Source organism: Callospermophilus lateralis, chromosome 16 (assembly GCF_048772815.1).
Source record: "Callospermophilus lateralis isolate mCalLat2 chromosome 16, mCalLat2.hap1, whole genome shotgun sequence".
Classification (NCBI taxonomy): Eukaryota; Metazoa; Chordata; class Mammalia; order Rodentia; family Sciuridae; genus Callospermophilus; species Callospermophilus lateralis.
Genome location: NC_135320.1, coordinates 41261220 through 41284069, shown reverse-complemented (window position 1 = coordinate 41284069; position 22850 = coordinate 41261220). Strand labels below are relative to the sequence as shown.

The following is a 22850-nucleotide window of genomic DNA, read 5'->3' as shown; positions in this document are numbered from 1 at the left end:
CAAAGATCTATATAATAAGATCACAACTTATAAAATCATTACTATAAGAGTAAACCAAAAAAATATTTTAACATATTGTATTAGTGCTATTCCTGTCTCCTGTTATTATAAACCTTGTTACTTAAAATCACATTCATTTATTATTTAGTAATTTAGGTGAGTTCAGCTTGATTTGCTTTTTAGTTTTTTTTGTTTTTTTTTTTTTTTTTTTTTTAGTGAGAGAGAGTGAGAAAGAGGGAGAGAGAGAGAGAGAATTTTAATATTTATTTTTTAGTATTTGGCGGACACAACATCTTTGTATGTGGTGCTGATGATCGAACCCGGGCCACACGCATGCCAGGCAAGCGCTCTACCGCTTGAGCCACATCCCCAGCCCTGCTTTTTAGTTTTAAGCAAACTCAAAATCAAGCTTTTGACCGGGCTAGGCTCTTATCTAGAGTCTCTAGGGAAGACTCAGCTTCCAGGTTTATTGAAGTTGTGGGCAGAATCTAGTTTCTTGAAGATATTGGATTAAAGTCCCTGTTTCCTTGCTGGCTGACAGCCAGAGGTAATTCTTACCTCATAGAGACTACTTTCCATGCCTTGTGTATCTTCAAAGCTAGCAACAGTAACACAAGTCCTTATGATTTGAATCTCTCCAACTTTCTCTTCTGCCACAAGCCAGAGAAGACACTGTAAAAGTCTCAAGTTATGAAATTAGCCTCAACCAGATAATTTGCCTGTCTTAAGGTCAACTGATTAGTAATCTTAATTACAGCTGCAAAACACCTTTAGCTCTATAACATAACAAAATCACAAGAGCAGTACCAGAGGCAAAGGTCATAAAGCCATCTAGAATTCTGCCTACTACACATATGAAACAGGATAATAATGAATCTTGATATATTAAGAACCCTTAAAAATAAAAAATGAGCCCAAAAGAAAAAAAAATATAAAAATGATATGGACAAGGTAATTCACAGAAGAAATATGAGTGACCAATAAATTCTCAAAAATTTACAACTACTTCAAGAAAAGAAAAATACAAAACTATTTTCCCTGTCAAATTGAAAGACGTTTAAATGATATCATTCAGCATTGGAAATGCAAATCTTCCTAGAGGACTCCATTAACTTTTGCATAATTTTGATGCAGTAATCAGATTTCTAGGAATGCTATGTAACCAGTCATGAATATGGGAAAGACTTAGTTCTAAGTATACTTAGCATATTGTTTATGGTGATTTTGTTTGTGTTCTATTTGTTTTTTGATAACTAAAACTTAGAACCATCCTAAATTTCTCACAGTGAGGAATTAAGTAAATTGAAGTTAGAATGTAATAAAGAGCAGAGCTATCCACAAAGCTTGAAGGAAAACCAGATGGGGTAGGTGGTGGGGTAATTGATATTTTGGAAGCCAAGAAAAAATCATTTTTTTACAAGAAGCAAGTGACTTATGATGCTTTTAAGAGGCCAAATAAGATAACCTTAGAACATCTGGAAATCATTCCCCAATTTTGACTGGTGTGTAGTAGAGGAAGCTCTATTGGTCTTATTCTCTCTCATTTTCCATCCTCTCTTTACTCTTTTCGTAAACTACTCAAAACTTCAAAAGTTAGTATATTCTTATAATGTTTTGTGCTGGGAATGTCGATTTATATGAGTTAGCAACTGCCTCCTAGAAAGTTTCTGCTGCTGTGAAAACCTCAGTTTAAATGAAAAAGTAAAATATAGAATGCTAAACTATTTTATCTTTTATTAAGTGTGCTTAGGATACCCTTTTTTAGTACAGATTCAACATCTCTACTCTGAAAGTCCAAATTGCAAAATGCTCCAAAAATTCTAAACTTTTACTAATATGACACTACACGCAAAAAAATTCCATACCTGACTTCCTGTGGCAGGTCATAATCAAAGTGCAAAGTGCACTAAAAATATTATATAAAATTATCTTTAGGCTATATTTATGTAAGATATAAATACATATTTATATATGTATGTGAGACATAAATGAATTTCATATTTATACATGGGTCCATCCCCAAGATATCTCATTGTATATATGCAAGTATTCCAAAATATGAAAAAGTCTGAAGTCTGAACCACTTTTGGTCACAAACATTCTGATGTGACAGAATATTTAAAGTTTATTTCTAATGTATTTCTACCATTTATCTGAATTTTCTTATTCCTGAGCTTCATATATTACATGAATGAATTAAGATCCTATAATTCTGTGCTTCAATTGCTTCTTTAATAACTAAATAAAAAGAAGATAAAAGCAGTTCATCAGTTATTAGATACTTAAATGAAATTCTTAGGGTTCTTACAAAATTGTCATTTTGTCACTCAAACTAATTTCAAACATTTTCAGCTCAGAGCTATTTAATCCTTTATAATATTTTTCTTTTCAGGACTCAACTATTATTTAGTGTTTACTTCTCTTTTCTCTCTCTAGATTGACCTGTTTTGCTCAAAGGCTTGTCTTAGGGAAGCTGAGATTTAGGTAACTTAAACCATTAATAAATGTATCAGTCTTAGTAGCAACCCTTATCCTCTGAGGATACATTCCAGGACTCCAGCAGATGTCTGATACTACAGATAGTACCAAACCCTATAAATATTGTTTTTCCTATTATAGACATAGCTATGATAAAGTTTTATAAATAAAGCATGGTAAAAACTTAATAAAAACTAATATAAAATAGCACAATTATGATCATATACTATAATAAAGTTGCATGTGTATGATCTCTTTCTCGCAAAACATCTTACTGTATTATACTCACTCTTCTGATGATTATGTGAGATGATATTATGCTGACATGAGATGAAAATAAAGTGAAGTAAATGAGTTAGGTAGCATTAATCCATGATATGAGAGTTTCTTAAAAGTAATGTAATACCACAACAGTTGATACCACGAGGACTAACACATGACTTAACAGGCAGGCAGGTGGCATATAAAGGATGGATACGTTGGACAAAGAGTAGATTCGCACCTTGCTAGAGCAGGATGGTGCAAGATTTCATCATGCTACTCATAATAGCACATAATATATATAATCTCATCTTGACTTTTCTCTCTTAAAATTTACAAATTTATATTCATGGAATTTCCCACTTAATATTTTTGGATCACAGTTGATTTTGGGGAATTGAAACCACAAAAAGGAAAACTGCAGATAGGGGAGGACTATTATAGATACCAGAAAGATCTCTATCCATCACCTGCTTTCATTGGCAGGATTCAAAAATGCCAGTCTTTTATAAGATCAATCATTAAATTTTTATGAAACGAGTAGCTTGAGCTCAGAATTGTCCTAGAAATATTAGATAACATAGAAACTGTATAAATATGCTCCTGACTTTAAGGAGCCTACATTTCTCATTTATAGTTGTGAAGAAAAAAGTAGCTAATTGAAGTTATGAAAATTTTTGAGCATAATTCAAATAACACTAGTTAGAAAGAAAAATTTCCTATAGAAAATTGAGAGGGCTTTTTTTCCCCTTTCTGTTTATTTATTTATTTTTTTTAATTTCCTGAGTTATAGTCTTGCTTAGCTTCTCTGCTAAGTAATTCAGAAGGCAAATTCCCGAACAAGTTCTAATGTGTATCTTTACCTGAATTGAGGTGACCAGGCAGAGTTATAGAGTAGGCTGGTGATTAATTGGTTACAGACATATAGCCATGAGAAGTGGGTGTTTCAGAACTCGGTATTTTTTTACTTACAAATCACAGCAGCATGTCAAAGCTGAACACTTCTGTATGTAAAATGAGTATTTTCAGCCCAGTCCACAGAGCAAAGTAAGGGAAGGAGCAAAACCATCATCAATTCATTGTTAAAATGAACCAAGTTTATATAGAATATCAGGGCCAGACTTGGATATTACCCACATGTAACTTCACATACTTGTATAAATGTAAATGTTATATTTTACATTTTTACTTAACGTTTTATCCTGTGTGGACTTTTTCCCTTTTATAGTTGTAATATTTAGCTTTAAATATAAAAATGTGAATGTTTATAGATTTATTTCATCCATTTATTGAACATATAGTATTGACTACTTTTTTTATAGCAGGCATGATGGTGGACATTGAGGATGCAGCTATATTAATTACAGTGTAGTAATGGTTCTGAATCTTAATGACACTGTGGACTCCCTGGGAAAGCTTTTTAAAATCATGGTGCCCAGGTCACACTGCAGCTGTCAGAAGCAGAACACAATCATTCATACTTTTTTAAAACTCCTTGAAAGATTCCAGTGTGGAGGCAACATTTACTAAGAGAATCCCAAATTAAATAAGTATTATTTACATGTGATAGATACCATTAAAAAACATATTAATGACTTGACAATGTGTGGCAGAATGTCTTTCCAAAAAATGGCCACAGCAATGTCCTCAGATCATATGCTTCTCCAGAATCTTGCCAAGGTCTGTTAAGAAATATAATCTACTTCCCCCTTCATTTGAACCTGAATGAAACAATAGAAGACAGCAGAAATTATGCTCTATGACTAAAGGTTGGATCATATGAAGTATATAATTTCATCTTGACTTTCTCTCTTGGGATGCTCCCCTTTGAAGCCTAACCTCCATGCTGTGAATAAGTCCAGGCCATCCAAAGAGGCCATTGCTAGGCTTATGGCTGATAGCCGTAGCTAAGGTTTCAACCAACAACCAGTATCATATGTGTGTATGACAATTCCAGCTTCCAGCTTTTGAATCTCCCAGGTGTGGCCCCAATTCATCGTAGAACAGAGATAAGTCATCTTCACTGTACCTTGTATGAATGAATTACAGGCACACTGATTCCATGAGTTTAATAAATAATTTTTTTAACCACTAAGTTTTGAGATTATGTGCTACACAGTTAAAGTAACTTGAACAGAGTATATAAAAGTAGATAACCTGGTTGTGTAAATCTTCCCTAAGGAAGTAAATTTTAAGCTAAATATTTACAAAAATAGACCATAAACCAAAATATAAAAGTTAAAGCTATAAACTTTTAAGAAGAAAATCTTTGCAGCCTTGGAATGAGCAAAAATTTCCCATGATCTAAAAGCATAAGCCATAAAGAAAAAATGGGGGAGAGTCAGGTTGTATGTGGGTATGATTTGTTTGTTTGTTTGTTTTTGTGGTAGGGATGCAACCCAGGACCTGAAACATGCTAGATAAGCACTCTACCACTGAGCTACATCCCCACCCTAAAAGGAAAAATGGACAAATTAGATAACATTAAAATGTAAAACATCAGCTCTGGTAAGACTGTCAAAATGAAAAATCAGGCCACAGTCTGAGGGAAAATATTTGTAATACAAATACTTGTAGGTGGATTATATATAAAGAATTCCTGGCACTTACTAAAAAGACAACCCAATATTTTAAAGGGGGGGATGTGCTAGAAAGATTTTAATAGATAATTCACCAGGAAGATATATGCATATAAATAAGAAAATGAGAAGATATTCCACATTGCTATCAATAAAGAGGGGCAAATAAAGAAATGTAATAAAGAAATACCACATTGAAATACTGCACACCCACTGGAATGGCTGACATTAAACAGATGGACAGTGCCAGGTTCAAGCAAGAATGTGGAGCAACTGGAACACATTTGTACACAGGATTGGTAGAAATCAAGAAGAGAAATAAGGCACAAAAAACTTAGCTGAATTTCATAATTTTAAGCTTCCTTCATGAATAATTTCATATAAACAAAATATACTTTCTAGAATTAATATAATTCAACTAAACATTGTATTTTCTCTTTCTCTTTCAGCTAAAAGAGATGTTTCCAGGCTTTCGATTAGCACTTCCACCAAAACGCTGGTTTAAAGATAACTACAATGTCGACTTTTTAGAAGATAGACAATTAGGATTACAAGCATTTCTTCAAAATTTAGTAGCTCACAAGGACATTGCTAACTGGTATGTAACAAATTAAAATAAGAAATTATGAAAGCATTTCAACAACTGATTTAAACTAAGGAATAAAAATAGGACCATACTTAGTTAAGCACATAATATAAGAAGGAATATAATTACTTGTCTTCTCAAATAAAGTTCTACATGGTATTTTCTTTCAATTAAAGATTTTATTTGGCATTTTATTTTTATTAAAGCTTTTGCAAAGTCAGTGAGGTAAAAAATTTAGTTCACTATATACTCACACCAAGCTACCCAACTATCAACTTGATTTTAATATTTAGCATTTTTGTGACCATTAAATAAAATTATATTAGTCAATTCTGAATATATTTGTAAGAAAATTTCTAACTGCTTTAATATCAGCTAGGTCGCTCATTTGGGGACTTCAGATAAATTAAAGAATTAAATTTTAGAAAAATGTAGAGAATATTTATAATAGCATATCTTATATGTCTGTGACTCTAGCAGTTTTTCTCAGAAAGATGAAACTGTTTTCTCAGTTTGTCTTTATGTATATTGCTTTGTGTTGTACATAAGACACAAACCTTGTACATAAGAAGCTTGCTTTTCAATGTGAGCTGCCTAAGCTTAATGGCTCTTTTTCCTTTTAATAATAAATTACAAGCCAGACCCCCTTCTCTCTGCTCCAGATGTATATGTGCAGCAATCTCTGTGACATCTTCCTCAGATTTCTCAAAACTTACCTCAAACCTAAAATAAACTTAAAAGCAGTCTCCAGACTGTTTTCCCCCAATTTTCAGCATTGCCTACCAGATCTGCAGGATCTACTTATATCCCTTCCTTTATGTTTTAGGTCCCAATCAAACATGTCTACTTTTCTCCATTGATGCCATTAACACCCAATCCAAGCAGGTATTTTTGCCTTAATTACTGTAGAAATCTTCCCACTGGTCTTCCTCACCCCCTCTCAGAAATCTTTTATAATACAGTTATAAAACACTTCTGGTCCCTACCTACCTGTCTTTCCAACTTCAAATGTTATTATTCCTCCCCATTCCTCATTCTCTTTCTCTGTGCCATATTAATCATCTTTTTCTTTCTCCAAAATCACCTTGCTCCTTTGTCCTTCAAATTTGCTATTCTTTGGAAAGTTAGTATTTCACACTACTATCCTACCTACCCTGGCCTAAGTAACTCTAATACATCCTTCAGATTTCACCACAACCTTTATGACTTAAGGTAACTGGCCTTCCTGACTGACCTCTTACCCATCACCACCAAAGACTAGGTCATTTTCTCTCTTTTTTTCACTGCCTGTACCAGCCCTTCTTCACTAGCTTGGGAGTCACCTCCTTGAGACACTCATTGTATGTAATGAGTTAATTAATTTCTCTTAAGCTCCTGGGATATTACTAGCTATGTGCCAGTCTTAAAAATTGAGAAAATAATAACTTAGGTAGAGTTTAATTCTCTTCATGGAATACCAGTTGAAAGGCTAGTTGGTATATGACTCTCAAATACTTCAGTTTGTAATTACATCTGTGATTATTTGGTTGTGTTTATCTTACCAAATTGTAAGATACATAGCACCAGGTCATGTGACTATTTTATTCTCCAGTGTCTCACTTAGCACAGGGCTAACATGCCAGTTCTCAATAAGTAGTTTTCCAATGAGAGAACTGTAGATATTCACTATTGTACTATTTATTAGGGAAAAAAAATTGAAGGAAGTATGGTATACTTAGCAGTTGTGTGATCTAGGTGGTGGGAACTAAGTAATACCTATTTTTTTATATATTTTGTAAATATTCTCAAAATAAAAAAAATATCTTTAATGCAGGCACACAATACAGTAATAAAAGTTAACAAGTATTAAAATCATAGAGAATGTCTTTGAAGAAGAAATACTTTATACTGTACTATAAAAGAAAACTTTTACAAAAAAGTCAGTGCATCCTATCCCTTTTCTCCTTTATTCAGTAAACCTTTATATCTTTGTGCTGAAAATACTTATTCTATGAATGACTGTACTGTTTTTACTAATCAAATTTTAAATGATATGAACCACATTAAGTAGCTCATGTATTGATTGCTTCATTTTTAAGTAGCAAAAATGTATCTTTCTTAAATATTCAGATGCACTTTTTTAATGATTAAGAGTAGAGTTCAATTATGTTAGACATTGATGGCAACATTAAAGATCATGGTGTTTGTAAAACTGTGTACTTCAGAACATTAGTAGTGGTCATGTTGAATTCATAAATAAGCATTTCAGTAAAAGAAAGTTTTCTTGACCAAATCAGCTGGGGAAAGGTTTTATTTAATAAACTTAGTGTATTAAAGATTCTAAAAAGTCTCACATAAAAGAACCTTGTGGGCCTCCCATTTATTGGCTTACCTATTTTTTTCATGTATCACCAGACATTTAGGAAATCTAGTAAGAAAACTTAAATTGAATTCAAAATAAAATTCTTATTATACTTATGCCTTGATTGTGGTAGTTTATCCACTTTCTTTCTTATGAGTGATAGGTTGCATTTTTTTTCTCATTATAAGAAATTTCTTTTTAAAGTGATTTAGCACTGAAAAGAGGAAGGAGAGGAAACATTAATCACCTGTGTGTTAAGCATCTGCTCTATGTATCATGCCCTATATAAAATCAGAGAGGATATACTCATTGGTCTTAAAATTCATTTAGAAATATTAGGCTTCTGTTCAAACAGAAGGGAGTTTATGAATTGCTGCTTTTTATGATATGGAATATAAAAATGGTAGAAACTCAGAGAAGGGAGAGATTACTGCTATTTGTGATTATCAAGCAATACCCATAGTAGGAGTAGGATTTGAGAGCCTAAAAGATTGGATTGAGATTATGGGTAGGAAAATAGATATGAGTCTGAAACAATCAACACATAGAACTAGAAATGACAATGAGGGGTTAGGAGAAGGGCACCATCAGCTCAAATAAGACAGAAGGGACTGTCATTTTAAGCTGTCCAATGTAAGCATGTCCTGCCTTTTTAAAAACTGAGTCCCTACTTACCTGAAGTATTTGAAGAGGGTAGATAACTCTCAATGGTATTAAAGAGAGAATGATTAAATGGGATTCATTTGATTAGATGACAACTTAATCTCTCCTAGCTTAAAAAAAATTAATAATTCCATATTTCATGAACAAGAAAACTTAACTACTTATACATTTCAGTCCAAATTATCTACTCACAAGAAGTTTTATTGTTTGTGTCTCTGAGTTGTTTTGGATATAAATATATTACCAAGAAAAATTGGGTAAATCTTAATATTTTTATAAAATGAAAGAAAAATTCAGTTATATAATGCCATCTCATAAGAATCAACACATTATTGTTAAGGTTGGTTGAATGATTTTTGCCACAAAATGTTAGTTTGGTAGAAAGAAAATTATAGACAATAATTAGACTATAACCTAATGAAATGGGACCTCAGAGACCTTATACAAAACTGTTTTCTGGGCTTAGTAGCAAAATAATTTAAGGCAGATTGCTTAATTGATTTTAATTAGTGTTTTCATTTGCAAAATAAGACATTTGGGGTAGGTGTACTCTAAAAAATATCTCCTTTCAACTCCAGATTTCTTACATCCTATTCATTTTGTTGTGCTTCCTCATGAATATTTATGTATCTTGAAATCAGAGCATCAGCAGCAATCAGATTCTAATCTTTAATACTTAAGACTTAGATCTTTCACAAAAAGTAGGAGTTTCTCTTGAAAACTAAATTTATCTCCTGTTTGATAATTGTCTGTAGTGCTTATACTACTGGATAGAGATTTGTTCTGGTATTTTTTAATAGATTCATTTTAATGAATTTATTGTTTGGTGAATGCTTATTTTGTGCTCTACTGTTGATTTGGATATAATCTGTGCAGTCCAGGAACCTGTCATCTACCTTTTAGTGGAACAGATTCTTGGTAAACACAGAATACTAGTAGTACAGCATAAGTCTTATGAAGGTGCTATGGTAGTACATACAAGAAGCAGAGAAAAGGGATTTAGCCAGCAAGGCTTTCTTGAATAGGTATTAGATAAGCTGAATCTTGAAGAGTAAGAATACCAGGTAGAGGGAGGAAGAATGGGCCAGGATGATAGACAGCATGGTAACAGCATGGAAGCATGGACAGCACTACAAATGTGAGGATGTACTCTTGCTGATATGTCAAATCAGAAAGTTAAATATGAATGTAAGCAGGTGCTTTATGCCAACTCTAATAAGAGTTTGGCTTTGTTCCTTTTTACTAGAGTAGCTACCCTATCTGTTATCAGTCATGATCCTTGATCCTTAATCTTCAAGGTTGTACTTCATATTTTTTTGCTATTTTCTTAAAACTGAAGACAAGTATTAACTGATAGAACATTTTCTATCTGAAATTCCTCTGTAATGTTTTTATGCAGTGACTTTTTGTGCCTGATTTGCTTTTGACAGAATTGACATCTAGTATTTTTAGTACATTTTTTACTTAGTTCTTAACTGAACTTTTAATGAATTGTAGGCCTTGGTTTTGGGAGCTTCTTTATATTACAACCTTTGAGATAAAAAAAAAAAACACATGAAGCTGTTAATACTTCAAAAAGAATTATTTGAAGTGTAAACAGATACATATCTATGAAAGGAAAAAATAGATATAAAGTGAATGTCCAATAGATAGAGCTAGTTTATTAGGAGCATAATTTGAAAATACAGTGAAACTTTTTCAAAGAATACTTTTTAAAGAGAATCAAAGAGCTGTAGTAAAGATTTGCTCTAAAAATAAAAATGATGCTGAAGGATACACCTGTGGTCTCCATTATCTTCAGCCAGTTTAAGTTAACAACTGGTCTTAGCTTTATTAAAATAGTTTTCCCAGATATACTATCCAGGTAATAAGAGGAATTCAGTGATATAATGATTCTTCCTTGCCTTTTTTTAAAAAATATTTATCTTTTAGTTGTAGTTGGACACAATACCTTTATTTTATTTATTTTTATGTGGTGCTGAGGATCGAACCCAGGGCCTCACACATGCTAGGCGAACACTCTACCACTGAGCCACAACCCCAACCCCTCTTCCTTACATTTTAATTCAAGATTGTTGGATTTCCCCTTAGCCAGATAGGTTTCACTCTTATCATGATATTTTTATAATCTATTCATTGTCATGATCAGATAGAAGCAAGGATAGAATAGAACAGAAATTAGGGGGCTATATTCAACTTATCAGTGAACAGTTTTTTAAAAAAGAGTAAGGTTCTTATAAAATGATTCCATTTAATCCATCAGTTATTTAATATAGATGTTTTGGTGTTTCTGTATTATTAGAATTCATTTGAGTTGTTTATAAATCATGCGTTAATACTGTATAGAAAATCACTAAGTAGACCCATGCCACTTGTAAACAACCAGTAGATATTATTGAATCTAAATAAAGTTCCCAAGTCAATGATTCTCAAGCAACAGTGACAGCTTCTCTCCTAAGAAAATAAGAGTGTATTGCAGTTTCAGTCTTTTCTCAGATTCTACTTTGCTCAGAGATTTTTGTTTGTCCTCTTCTTGGACAGGAATACTGTGAGGATGTTAACTTCTGAATCCTGTTGAAGCAGAAGAAATACAGTGAACCACTGAAAAAGTGGGCTGGAAATTAAAGTTGTAGTCAGTTTCAAATTATGTTCTTATGCTTCAGATTTAAAGTAGGGTGTGGAATATAACCTTGGAACTTATGGAAGAAAACTCAGGGAATCCAGTGAATTTCATTTAAGTAGAACTCTCATGAGCCAGAAATCATAAAAATGTTTGGGGGAGGAGAATGAAACAAAACAGCCACTCCAAAAAAAGACTCCAGCAGGGAGCACTGTCAACATCACTGTTGATATTGGCCAAATTTCTAGTGTAAATTAAAGATAGAAAAAAAGATACATTACTGATTTACTCACTTTTCCTTTTCTGTCAGCAGTCCAATAATTGTAGTGATTAATGAACATAACAACATTATTAGAATATGAGGATATCTGAATATAAACCTATATGAAAATGGCTCACATTGGATTGTCATATACTGATGTATTAAACGAGACTCTCCCATATTCTTCTTGGCATATTTTTCTTTCAATACCAAATGCTGTTTTCTCAGTGCTTCGTCCACATTTTTGTTCTCTCAAGCCCAAGATCAACTTATTTCATTTTTATCTAATAGTGGGTACTCCCATATAAATATTGGGTGAATGAAATTACTATCTATACCAGAAGACTGTCATAGTCCCATTTCTACTCTGTGCTCTTAAACCAGTTAAAAGATTCTAAAGGCCATAGTTAAAAAGGTATACAGACAAGTTGTGTATGTTTGAGAGAACTGACGTGTAAGGAGAAAAAATGAAGTTAAACCAAAACATCACTTATAAGAACTTAAAGCTAGAAAAGGACACATATTTACAATTAGAAGACAGATTTAAGATTCGTTTCTGTCATTTGCATTGTGTGACATTGGGCAAGTCATTTTACCTCTCTGAACTTTTATTTGTAAATTGTAGATACAGTGTCTATCCTAACTTTACATAATTGATGTGCAAATTAAAATAGGGCATATGAAAGCTCTGTGTGTGCAGTATACTGTGAAAACATTACTGATTCTTGGAGATGGAAGGTTAGAGGAAATGGGATGACATTCTTGACATATGTTCAGTCTTCCCAAGTGAAAGAGGACTTAGGTTTGCTCTGAATGCCCAACTGCCCGTACTAAAAAAAAGCAGAACTAACATACAATAAATAAAAGCTACAGGGAGAAAAGACACTGTATTTCTATGTGTACGTATGTCATACATACGTATGTGTGTACGTATGTCATATGTGTACGTATGTCATACATACGTACACATACACATACAGGGAGTGAAATAATTGTCAGCATTATTCACTCATGGGATGGTTTATGAAAAAACCAAAGAGGTTGAGTATCCATTATCTCTGTCAATATTTCAGTATACTCTTGGTTGAGCCTGTCAAAGGGACAGAAACTGTGAATGATTGAACTAGATCACATTTAAGATCGCTTCCATTATTATGAAGCCACAAATCCTTTGTTTCCCTGAATGTGTATCCTTTTTTATTAAGCTATTAAGATTTATAATCTAAAATATGCTTTTCTGAATGCCACATCATCTGATGTATTAAATAAGACCCTCCCATATTATTCTTTGTTCTGTCTTTGGGATTTTCTGGATTATTTTTCTTAACACTACTTCTCTATATTAGTTCATACTGGTTTTTCTTTCGGAAAGATTTCACTAAGAATCCCATTCGTCTCTTTTTGAGCTTCCCATCATCATCAACCTATCTTGACAATCTGAACTCAAAAGTCCCATTCTCTTTTCAGCATAGGTTGTCATCTCCTTTATGTAGCCCATCAAGCAATCATACTTATCTATTATAAATGGAAAAATAAAGACTGCACATTTATGCTTTGACATGCACATAAAGTCATTTATTACTCCAAAAATTGCTTGGTAGAAGGGGGAGCTATTTTTGTTATAAAGAAATTTAGTAAAAAGAAAAAATGTTTTGGTTATCTGCCTTCTTAACCTACTTCTGATAAATACAAAGTATAAACAATAACATTGTTTTAAAACTAAGTAAATTAACATAATAAACAACCTCAGGACAATCTTTCAGTTGTTTCAGAGTAAATGCTTTTTAGTTATTTAGAAGCATCCACCAAAGGAAAACAAGTGAAGTATAAATTAGAAACTATATTTATTCATAACTGGATAATGACTTTGTTACTAGTTGAGAATAATAATCATTACTTAGATTGGTCTCTTATACCATTATTCTAATTATATTTTATGTCCTGTAGTTGGTATGTAGCAATAAAGTTGTGATTCTTATTATAAGATCTTAGAAAATGGCTTTAGATTTTGTATCCTTCATAGATTGTTATGTGTATTTTGTTACTTAATATTAAGACACATGACCAACTGCTTATTTTGGTGTATCAGCAAAACCTACTTGGTTAGAATACTATATAGCTTCAAAGTAACTTCTGCTTCTTGCTATCTTTTGTAAACTTATTTATACCCCAGCTAATTTTTTTTACCTTTGAAAAGCCTTGCAGTGAGAGAATTTCTTTGTCTGGATGATCCACCAGGTCCATTTGATAGCCTAGAAGAAAGCAGGGTAAGTGCTGTATTATATATCACATGAAGAGGAACAAATAATACAGTACAATAACTACATTGTTTCTTGAATTAGATTTGAAAACAGCAAAATATCATTTCAGACCATGAGAGTTTTTCACAGAAAACTCTTAATGTTTGAGTCAAAGGTTTCTTTCTTTGAAATGCATGGACCTAGTTCAGTGAAAAAATAAAAATTCATAAGCATCATGTAGTCAATGAAGATCTAAAATAAATCCTGTCTTCTTTAACTGTTTCAAAAACAGTAACTTAGAAATTTTGTTTTACTACATTTAATAGGATTATTTTCTTACTGAGTTTTTTCTATTCACATATCCAAGTAAAGAACCTACAGCTAAAATCAAATTTAAAACTTATCTTCAGAAGTACAAGTAATTGTCTTGTTATCAGTTCAGTTCATGCTTGACGCTACTCAAATTACATTAATTGACGTGTTAAAGTGGCCTATTTCTTCAAGGAGTAGGCTAGATTCACAGAAAGATTTGGTAATAATAGATTAGCTTGCATTTTATGCAAGTTTTTTCCCCAAATGTTTAATGGTATTTAAATGGAACAGATTTAATTGATAGGTTAGCAGTGTTGTATTCAATTAAACTGAGACCGTACTTTGTGTTTTAGTGTGAATACTGTAGCTTTTAAAAAGCAGCATCAATGAAGTAAAATCTTTATCCAAAAACTTCCTTCATATGCTCCTTGTCCATTATAAATGTAAAATTTAATAGTATTTTATAAATTTGTAGAGCTATGCCACCATCACCATGATCTGGTTTTAGCATATTCCCATCACCTCAAACAAAAATTCTTATAAGCTCTTTTGCAATCAGCCCAAGGCAACCTTTACCCTGCTTTTAGTCTCTCCAAAGTTATATTTCCTGGATATTTCATATATAGAATCATACAGAATGTGTGGATGTGGATGTGTGTGTGTAATTATCATACAGTATATATAGTCTTTTGCATCTGGCTATCATTACTTCATTCCTTTTTATTATTGAATGGTTTTTCATTGTATTCATTACTATATTTTGTTTATACAGTTACTGGTTGAGGGACATTGATGTTTCCAGTTTTACTATGACTAATGCTGTGAACAATTTCATAGAATCTTTTGTGGGGAAATAGTTTGTTTCTCTTGACTTGATCCCTGGGAGGAGGATTGTTTGGTCATATGGCAATCTTATGTTTACCTTTTTAAAGAAACTCAAAGATTGTTTTCTAAAGTTGCTCTACTATGTTGCATTCCCACTAATAACATAGGAGAGTTTTGTGCCCTCAAACATTGATACCTTCTTTATTCATTTTTAGTGATAGTTTTACAGATAGGTCCTCTTCCAGTACTTTGAATGTGTCATTCTACCTTCTTTGGGTTTCTGTTTGTTCTAATGAAAAGTCCACCTTTAATTATATTGTTTCCATATACTTGCTGAGTCATTTTGCCCTGGCTGCTTTCAATATCTATCAGCAGTTGACGTGTTAAAGTGGCCTATTTCTTTAAGAAGTAGGCTAGATTCACAGAAGGATTTGGTAATGATGTATCAAGGTGTGACATTCTGTATTTATGACACTTTGGCTTTAATAAGCCTCTTAGTTTTGATAGGTTAGTGCTATACAACAGACTTGGGAATTTGTTAGCCATTATTTCTTCAAGTATTTTTTTCAATCCATTTTTTCCTTGGTATACTTCATGATATACTTCATGTCTTACCACATATTCCTGAAGTCCTATTCATTTCTTCAATCATTTTTCATTTATTTTCTTCTCCCTTCTTAAGATTAGGTCTAAATTTCTGTTGATCTACAAGTTTTGGGGATTCATATTTCTGTCCTGTTAAATCTGGTGTTGAGCCCCTATTAATTTTTCATTCTAGTTACTGGATTTTTCAACTCCAGAATTTTCATTTGCTTATTTTATATTATATTCTTTCTCTTTATTCAGATTTGATATTTAGTAAGTAATAAATACCTTTAATTCTATTGCTTTTAGTTCATTTAAGATATGTAATAGCCACTTTCCAAACCATTGTCTAATATACCCAATACTTGAAGTTATTTAAATACAGCTTCTATGGACTGCTTAGATTCTGTTGAATATGTTTAGTTTTACATTGTTTATTGTCATATCACATAATTTTTTGTTAAATACCGGACATTTTAGGTAATATATTTTAACAATTCTTGATTCTGATTCCTGCCCCCTTAGAGTGCTTATTATTTTTCTTATTATTTGGGTTTGTTTAGTAACTTGCCTGAATTAAGTCTGTGATATTTGTCTCCCCAGAAATATGTGGTCACTTTTGTTCCAGTTCATATTGTTAATCTAGAATTTGTTTGGAAAGTCAGATTTCTAAGTGTACATTAAGCTAAAGAAGATTATTGTTTATCATTTCTTTTCTAGCTCACAGATTTATTTGCATTATAAATTTAAAGAAATTCTATGTTCTTTTCTTTCAAAATAAAATATTTAGTGATCTTAATGAGATACATCTCTTTAGTCTGCATATTTCCTTAAGCAGCCTCTCATTTTAAGAAAAAATTCAAAATGATTTATTAATCTACATCCCTTAGAGTGGTGTTATTGAGCTTATTTGAAGAATAAGGAATCCTCAATCCAGTAAACCTTGTCTCTAACCTACTTCTCCTACTCCCTGTTGAAGGCTGTCATTTCTATCCTCTCATGTACCCGAACAGAGAAGATTAAGGATAAGGACCTAAATTTATTCTATCTTCCTTTGGAAAAATTGAAATTATTTGTATGGAGATAATATAATTGGACAAAATGAAGTCTTAGTATACTAGCTTTAATGAATAGCTTATAATTAAAAATGAATTATAAAAAATCATCTTAAAGAAACATGTTATGAATACAGATAATTAAAGCTAAAATCATTAAAGCTTCTATTCTTTCCTCAAATTCCAATTTTCAGTTATTCTAAAGGTTGAGAGCTGGATGTTCTTGTTCCTAATTTTGAGAAATTTAGAAAGGCAAAGAATACAGTCTGAATTAGGATAATTAATGTAATCAATTGTTAGGATCATTTGCTAGGTGATTTTTCCAGTTCTGAGGCACAGTTTCTCTCTGCCACAGAAGAAAATTATATACATCATAGATTCACCTTTAATTAGCATTATAATTAATTAGATTTATATATATATATATATATATATATATAAATCTGTCTTTTGTTTTTTGTTTTCTAGGAATATAAGCCATTTTTATAGTCTCATTAACAGAGCTAAATAGTTCTATCAGCACATTTTTCTAATAACTATTCTAAAATAGTTTCTTCCTCTTACATACATCTTCCCTAAGAAATACTCCCTTACTAAATGGTTTTTAATATTGGAGGAAACCCAAGAATTTATGTAAGGACTATTTAAAAATACCTTACAACTTAATAAATAGTCACTAAATAATTCAAATCAGGAGTGTAATCATTTGGTTTTTGTATATGTTGTATATGTATAAACATATGCCATGACATGTTTAAATTACTTCAAATTTGTTATACTTTCACTCACAGTATATTTTCCTCTTGTCCCATGTTTTCATTAATACTGAATATTGTCATCCTTTTATTTCGTGATTACCAGCTGGCTTACAAAACTTTTCTATCTAGTAGCTCTTTGGGACTTCTGTGAATTTCCTGTTCCATCCTTTGTCATATTTTCTGTGATTTTTTTCCTTCCCTAAACCCATGATGTAAAGATACTCTCCTAATTTTTTTTTTGTAATAGGTTTAAACTTCTACTTTTCACACTTGGGTCCTTTAATTGACTTTGCTTTTTCTGTATGGGTGACCATTCATCCCTATATCATTTAGGAAAATGTTCCTCCTTCCTTAACTAGTTAGGAATTCTTCCTTAATCATAAAACATTCATTGTGACTATTTTTGGCCAATCAGCTTTGTCTAGATAGTCTCTTATCCCTAGACTGTGTTAATTACTGTAGCTTCATATATAATCTTGGTATCAAGCAGATCAAGGGGTTTCTTCCTTACTCTTCAAAGTTGGCTGTTTATTCTTCTATATGACTTTTAGAATCAACTTAAAAAATCCTGTTGGCATTTTGTTTGGAATTACAATATAGTTATTAATTTTGAAAGGTTTTGTCTTCATAGTATTAAATCTTCCTATCAATAGATCTTTGCTTATTTAAATCTTCTTTTAAAGTTCTTCAATAAAGGTTTAATATTTTTCTTAAACTTCTAAGAAAAGCCATAGGATTTATTTTTAGCATTTTTTATATCATAATTGGTATTTCATTATATTCTAAATTATTACTGTTACATTATTGATTTTATATATTTATTTTGTATGACACATCCTTGCTGAAATATTTTCTTAGTTTATAGATCTTTTAGGATTTTCTGTATAGTTAGTCATATCACCTCCAATATTAACAGTTATGTTTTTATCTTTTGTAGTCCTTAATATTTTTCATTTCATTGTATTAGCACAGATCCATGGAGTTAAGTTGAAGCCATTATCATTTTTCTCCCTTCCTAATTTTAAAGGAAATGATGCTACATTTTACCATTAGCATATGGTGTTTACTATAAGCCATTGATAGTTGTAAATTGTTTATTCTCTTTGTTTTTATGTTAAGGAAGTTATCTTCTGTTCCTCCTTTGCTAAGTTACAGGGGTTGTCTAAGTTACAGGGGTTGTGTTGGGGGGCTGGTTAATGCTTTTGTTTGCAAGTGTAAAGATGGCATAAGAAGACTTAAATAAGCAAAGATCTATTGATAGGAAGATTCAATAGTATGAAGCTAATACTTTCCAAATTTATCAGTATTATAATGTATGTATTATAATTCCAAACAAAACGCCAGCAGAATTTTCTAAAGAACATACTAATGAACTGAATTATTGACAATTGATTCAGTTAGTCGGTTTTGATAATTTGTATGTTTCTAGAAATTGAAAATTTCATGTATATTTGCATAAGTCTATTCATAATATTCTAACATGATTTTTAAAAATCTGTTAATATATTTGTAAATATATAGCCACTTTCAGTCTAACTGGCTTACTACTATAATAATTCTAAAGAAAAAGGACTTATACTTAGGGACTAAGAGAGCCAAGATAATAGAGACCTAAAAAGATGAGTATAGAGAGTAAATTTCAAGAGAGTAAATATACTTGTGATTTTGATCTGTTTTCTTGACTCTTCAGTAATGCACTTAAGAAAAATACTGCATCAGTAATTAATTTTATTCTCTTTCTGCATTTTTTAAGGCTTTCTGTGAAACTTTAGAAGAGACTAATTACCATTTACAGAGGGAACTACTTGAAAAACAAAAAGAGGTGGAATCATTGAAGAAACTGCTCAGTGAGAAACAACTTCACATAAATGCTTTAGAGAGCAGAATCAGGTATGTTGTGATACTTGCCTTTGTAGTGTAATTCTACTCCTAATACTCTGGGCTGCATACCCGAATGATCTCAGAAGTTTCTGATTCTTAAAGTCACAGAATCTTGGCCTCCTTCTTTGTAAATTGGATAAATTGTCTTTTAATTTAATTTAGGAGGCTGAACATTTGTAGGTTGGAGTACATCAGGAAAATCAACCTCTAGTGGTTCAACAAAGATAAACATTATTTGTTGTAACCTAAGTGGTATCTTTATTTCTGGGCATATATGCCAACTTTTCACATATGAAAACCTTCTTGGGTTATTTACGTATTTACCTTCTCATCAGCATATATCAAATTGAGGCTTAAAATCTTTTTAATTTTAACTACTAATTTCTCTGTTGATTCTCACATGAGCAATTTGTTGACAAAGTGACTGCATTAGATGCAACAACTGAAGACTACTAAAGCTACATGTATTCACAGGAATAAACATATTACTATTTTATACCTATTTTATTCATATAAAATAACTTTTTGCTGTAACATACTTTAGAGCATTATCTTTAGAAGCTGAAGAATCACTGTATGTATCAGGAGTAGAAGGTGGACAGATCCTACGAGTGGAGTCCTGTGGAGTTGAAGTTGATCAAGATATCGTGGATGAAGAATCTAGGTATATAATATTTAGTTTATTATAGCCTAATCATTTAAGTAATAATTCTAATATTCTGAAGAGCATTCTTTATACACTCAGAATTATTGTGTCCTGCATCTTTTGAACAAACGGACCATAGGTGTTGTAGGCAATTCCCTAAAATTGTCTTTGCCATCAGCCTGTGTGTTTTCTCATTGCTTTTTTTCAAAGCTATGCCTGAAATATCTGGCCTCTGACAGAGGGAATTAGTTTTGTAAATCTTTTCATTCAAAAAATAGAATACTATAATATCTACCACTCTGCCTCCTTAATAGAATAATGAAAAGATAATATATTTGAAAGTACATAGAATTTTTATTACATCTATATCTAAGGTAATCATCAATACTTTAGTGGTAATTGTTGAACTATAATTATGAGAGCAAATTTTGTTTGTTATGGTAACAACAAAGTAAATTTTTATTGTTAATGGTAGTTGGGAGAACTGAGTTTAAAATACATTTGTTTATATATTTACTTCAATATACATTTCCAAAGGTGTTACCTAATAATTACAACTTAAAAATACTAATTTCTGTCTTCTTTAATGGAGTATTTTATTACTTTTACATTGAATGTTTAGTATTTCCTCAAGGTAAATAATTTTTAAAGATAATAAAAAAGAGAAATAAAGGTTGGGGAATGTGGCAAAGTGGTGGAGTTCCTTCGTAGCATGCATGAGGGCCTAGTTTTGATCCCCAGCACTGGGGGAAGAAAAGGGAGGTGTTAATAAAGTGGAATGGCAATCCCTTCATTGATATGTTTCTCTTTTTTTACAGAGCTGATACTAAGCCACACCTAAGCTTCTGTGAACCTGAAAATGCCACCTCAGAGATAGAAGTAGCAGAATTGGCATATAACGCTGAAGAAGACTAATACAAAACACAAGCAGCTCTCCATTTCAATATTTCAGCAAATTTAGAATAGAGTGGCAAATACCATTTAAAAAGAAAAAAAAGGACTATGAAACATTGATGAAAATAACAAGAATGTATATATATAAAGTTTACATAAAAGTTTTTTTAAGTTATTGGGATAGGAAATATATTCATTGCTGCTTTTAATTGTCTTCTATTCATCTTTGTATTTAATACACTGAAAAAATCTAGTTAGAATTCTGTTATCAAGGTCTACATTCTTAAATACTGTACATAAATTATTATGGTGTTTTGCCTGTATAATACTCCAGACGTGTGTGTGTGTGTATGTGTATGTATAATCAACAGTTATATTAGTCAAATGGAAATTAGTTGCATGTTACTATCTGGGTGATGTATACTTCTTTGTATCTCTGAAATGACATATTTTCATTAATGGCTTAAATCAGTGAACATCAAAGTAAGGGTAAAGATGAGTTGAGTTTTAAATGTTGACATGTTTGCCATCTCCAAATAAAAATTTCTTATTTGAAATGTTAATACTAGTTAAAAGAGGAGAATGACTTTCTAATACCAAAGGAAAACTTTTAAAGAGCTATAATCATATAATAGCTAACGTGACAAAATAGCCTTGATTTTAAAAGTGAATTCATTGGTAAAGATTTTATAAATGTCCCAGTTTATTGATATGTTAGACTAGTTTATTTGCCACATCATCATCTTAAATCTCTATCAGTAGATTGAGTGAGTTTTCCTTTTTCAGAACACTACCTCTCTTTGCTAATCAAGGTATATTCTTTTGAAAATACACTACATATTCGAAATTGGGAGTTGTACAAAAAAAAGAAAGCAGAAAGCCATAGACACGGCAGATTTCCTAAATGGCTTGAACCCATGGCATTGTGGTTTTATTTCTGTGTCTGTGAAGGTGTTGTTACGCTGTATTATGGCTGATTTTCTTTTTAATGTATTTAGCCAAGTGATGCACTTTATGAAAATTAAACTCATTTGTGCCAAGTTTAATTGGTGAATTTCTTTAATAAGTGGAGTTAGCAGAATTATGTAGTGCCTTCATATTACAAAAGTCTCCTAGGTTTTGTGAGTCAGCCTTTTGAAAAATGTTTATGCTTATTTCAGCTTTGTGTACAGTTATTTAAAATGCCTTGTTTCATTGTTATAGTCTGAAGTTAGTCATTTATTTTCGTTTCTACTGGTTTGCATGTTGCTGTTAATATGTATTGTAATCATGCTAGCATTTTGAAATCTTAGTTGTTATGTGGAACTTCTATAAGCTTTCTCAAACCAGAGACATTTGCTAAGGAAATAGAATAAGTCTCCATTTGTTTCTCTTTACTAACTAAAAGTTTATTAGTGTCTTAATGTACATACTAAGATGTAGTTGTTTAAAATTCTACTGACATAAATCAACATATCCCGGGGCTATTTGTTAACTTTTTATCTTAAAAGGAGACTATTTTTTACCAACATACCTAAAATTTAAAGTCTTTTCAAAATGCACAGATATGCTCTGCTCAGAACATTTTCCACAAAGTGCATTAGAAATGTGTTTATTATCCTTAGAGACAGAAATGAATATAGTAAATGAAACTGCTTATTCATTTTAAAATTATTATTCTAGAGTTTACATAAAGCTTAAAAAGTTAAAATCATTTATACATACCATTTTGAGGCTAATAAAGCAAGATGATGTTTGCCAAATTCCAGAGATTATAGCGCAACACATCTTAAAGGGAACCTTACACTTTGAAATTCTGACTTTTCAGAACTTTGTATTTACAAAGTTCTAGGTGGGTAAAAAATAACTCTGTTGACTAGGTAAA

The 22850-nt window shown here is 31.6% G+C and overlaps 1 protein-coding gene across 1 annotated transcript in view; it reads left to right on the top strand.

Moving 5' to 3' along the window:
* Positions 1–22393, top strand: part of Snx16 (sorting nexin 16) — a 30277-nt gene extending 7884 nt beyond the window's left edge. Inside the window, exons 4-8 of the mRNA XM_076835720.1 lie at positions 5768–5916; positions 13988–14057; positions 19319–19455; positions 19991–20110; positions 20911–22393. Of these exons, the coding sequence (XP_076691835.1) occupies positions 5768–5916; positions 13988–14057; positions 19319–19455; positions 19991–20110; positions 20911–21007 (573 nt within the window). The 3' untranslated portion in view covers positions 21008–22393. The remainder of the gene's footprint in view (positions 1–5767; positions 5917–13987; positions 14058–19318; positions 19456–19990; positions 20111–20910) is intronic.
* The last annotated feature ends 457 nt before the right edge of the window (positions 22394–22850 follow it).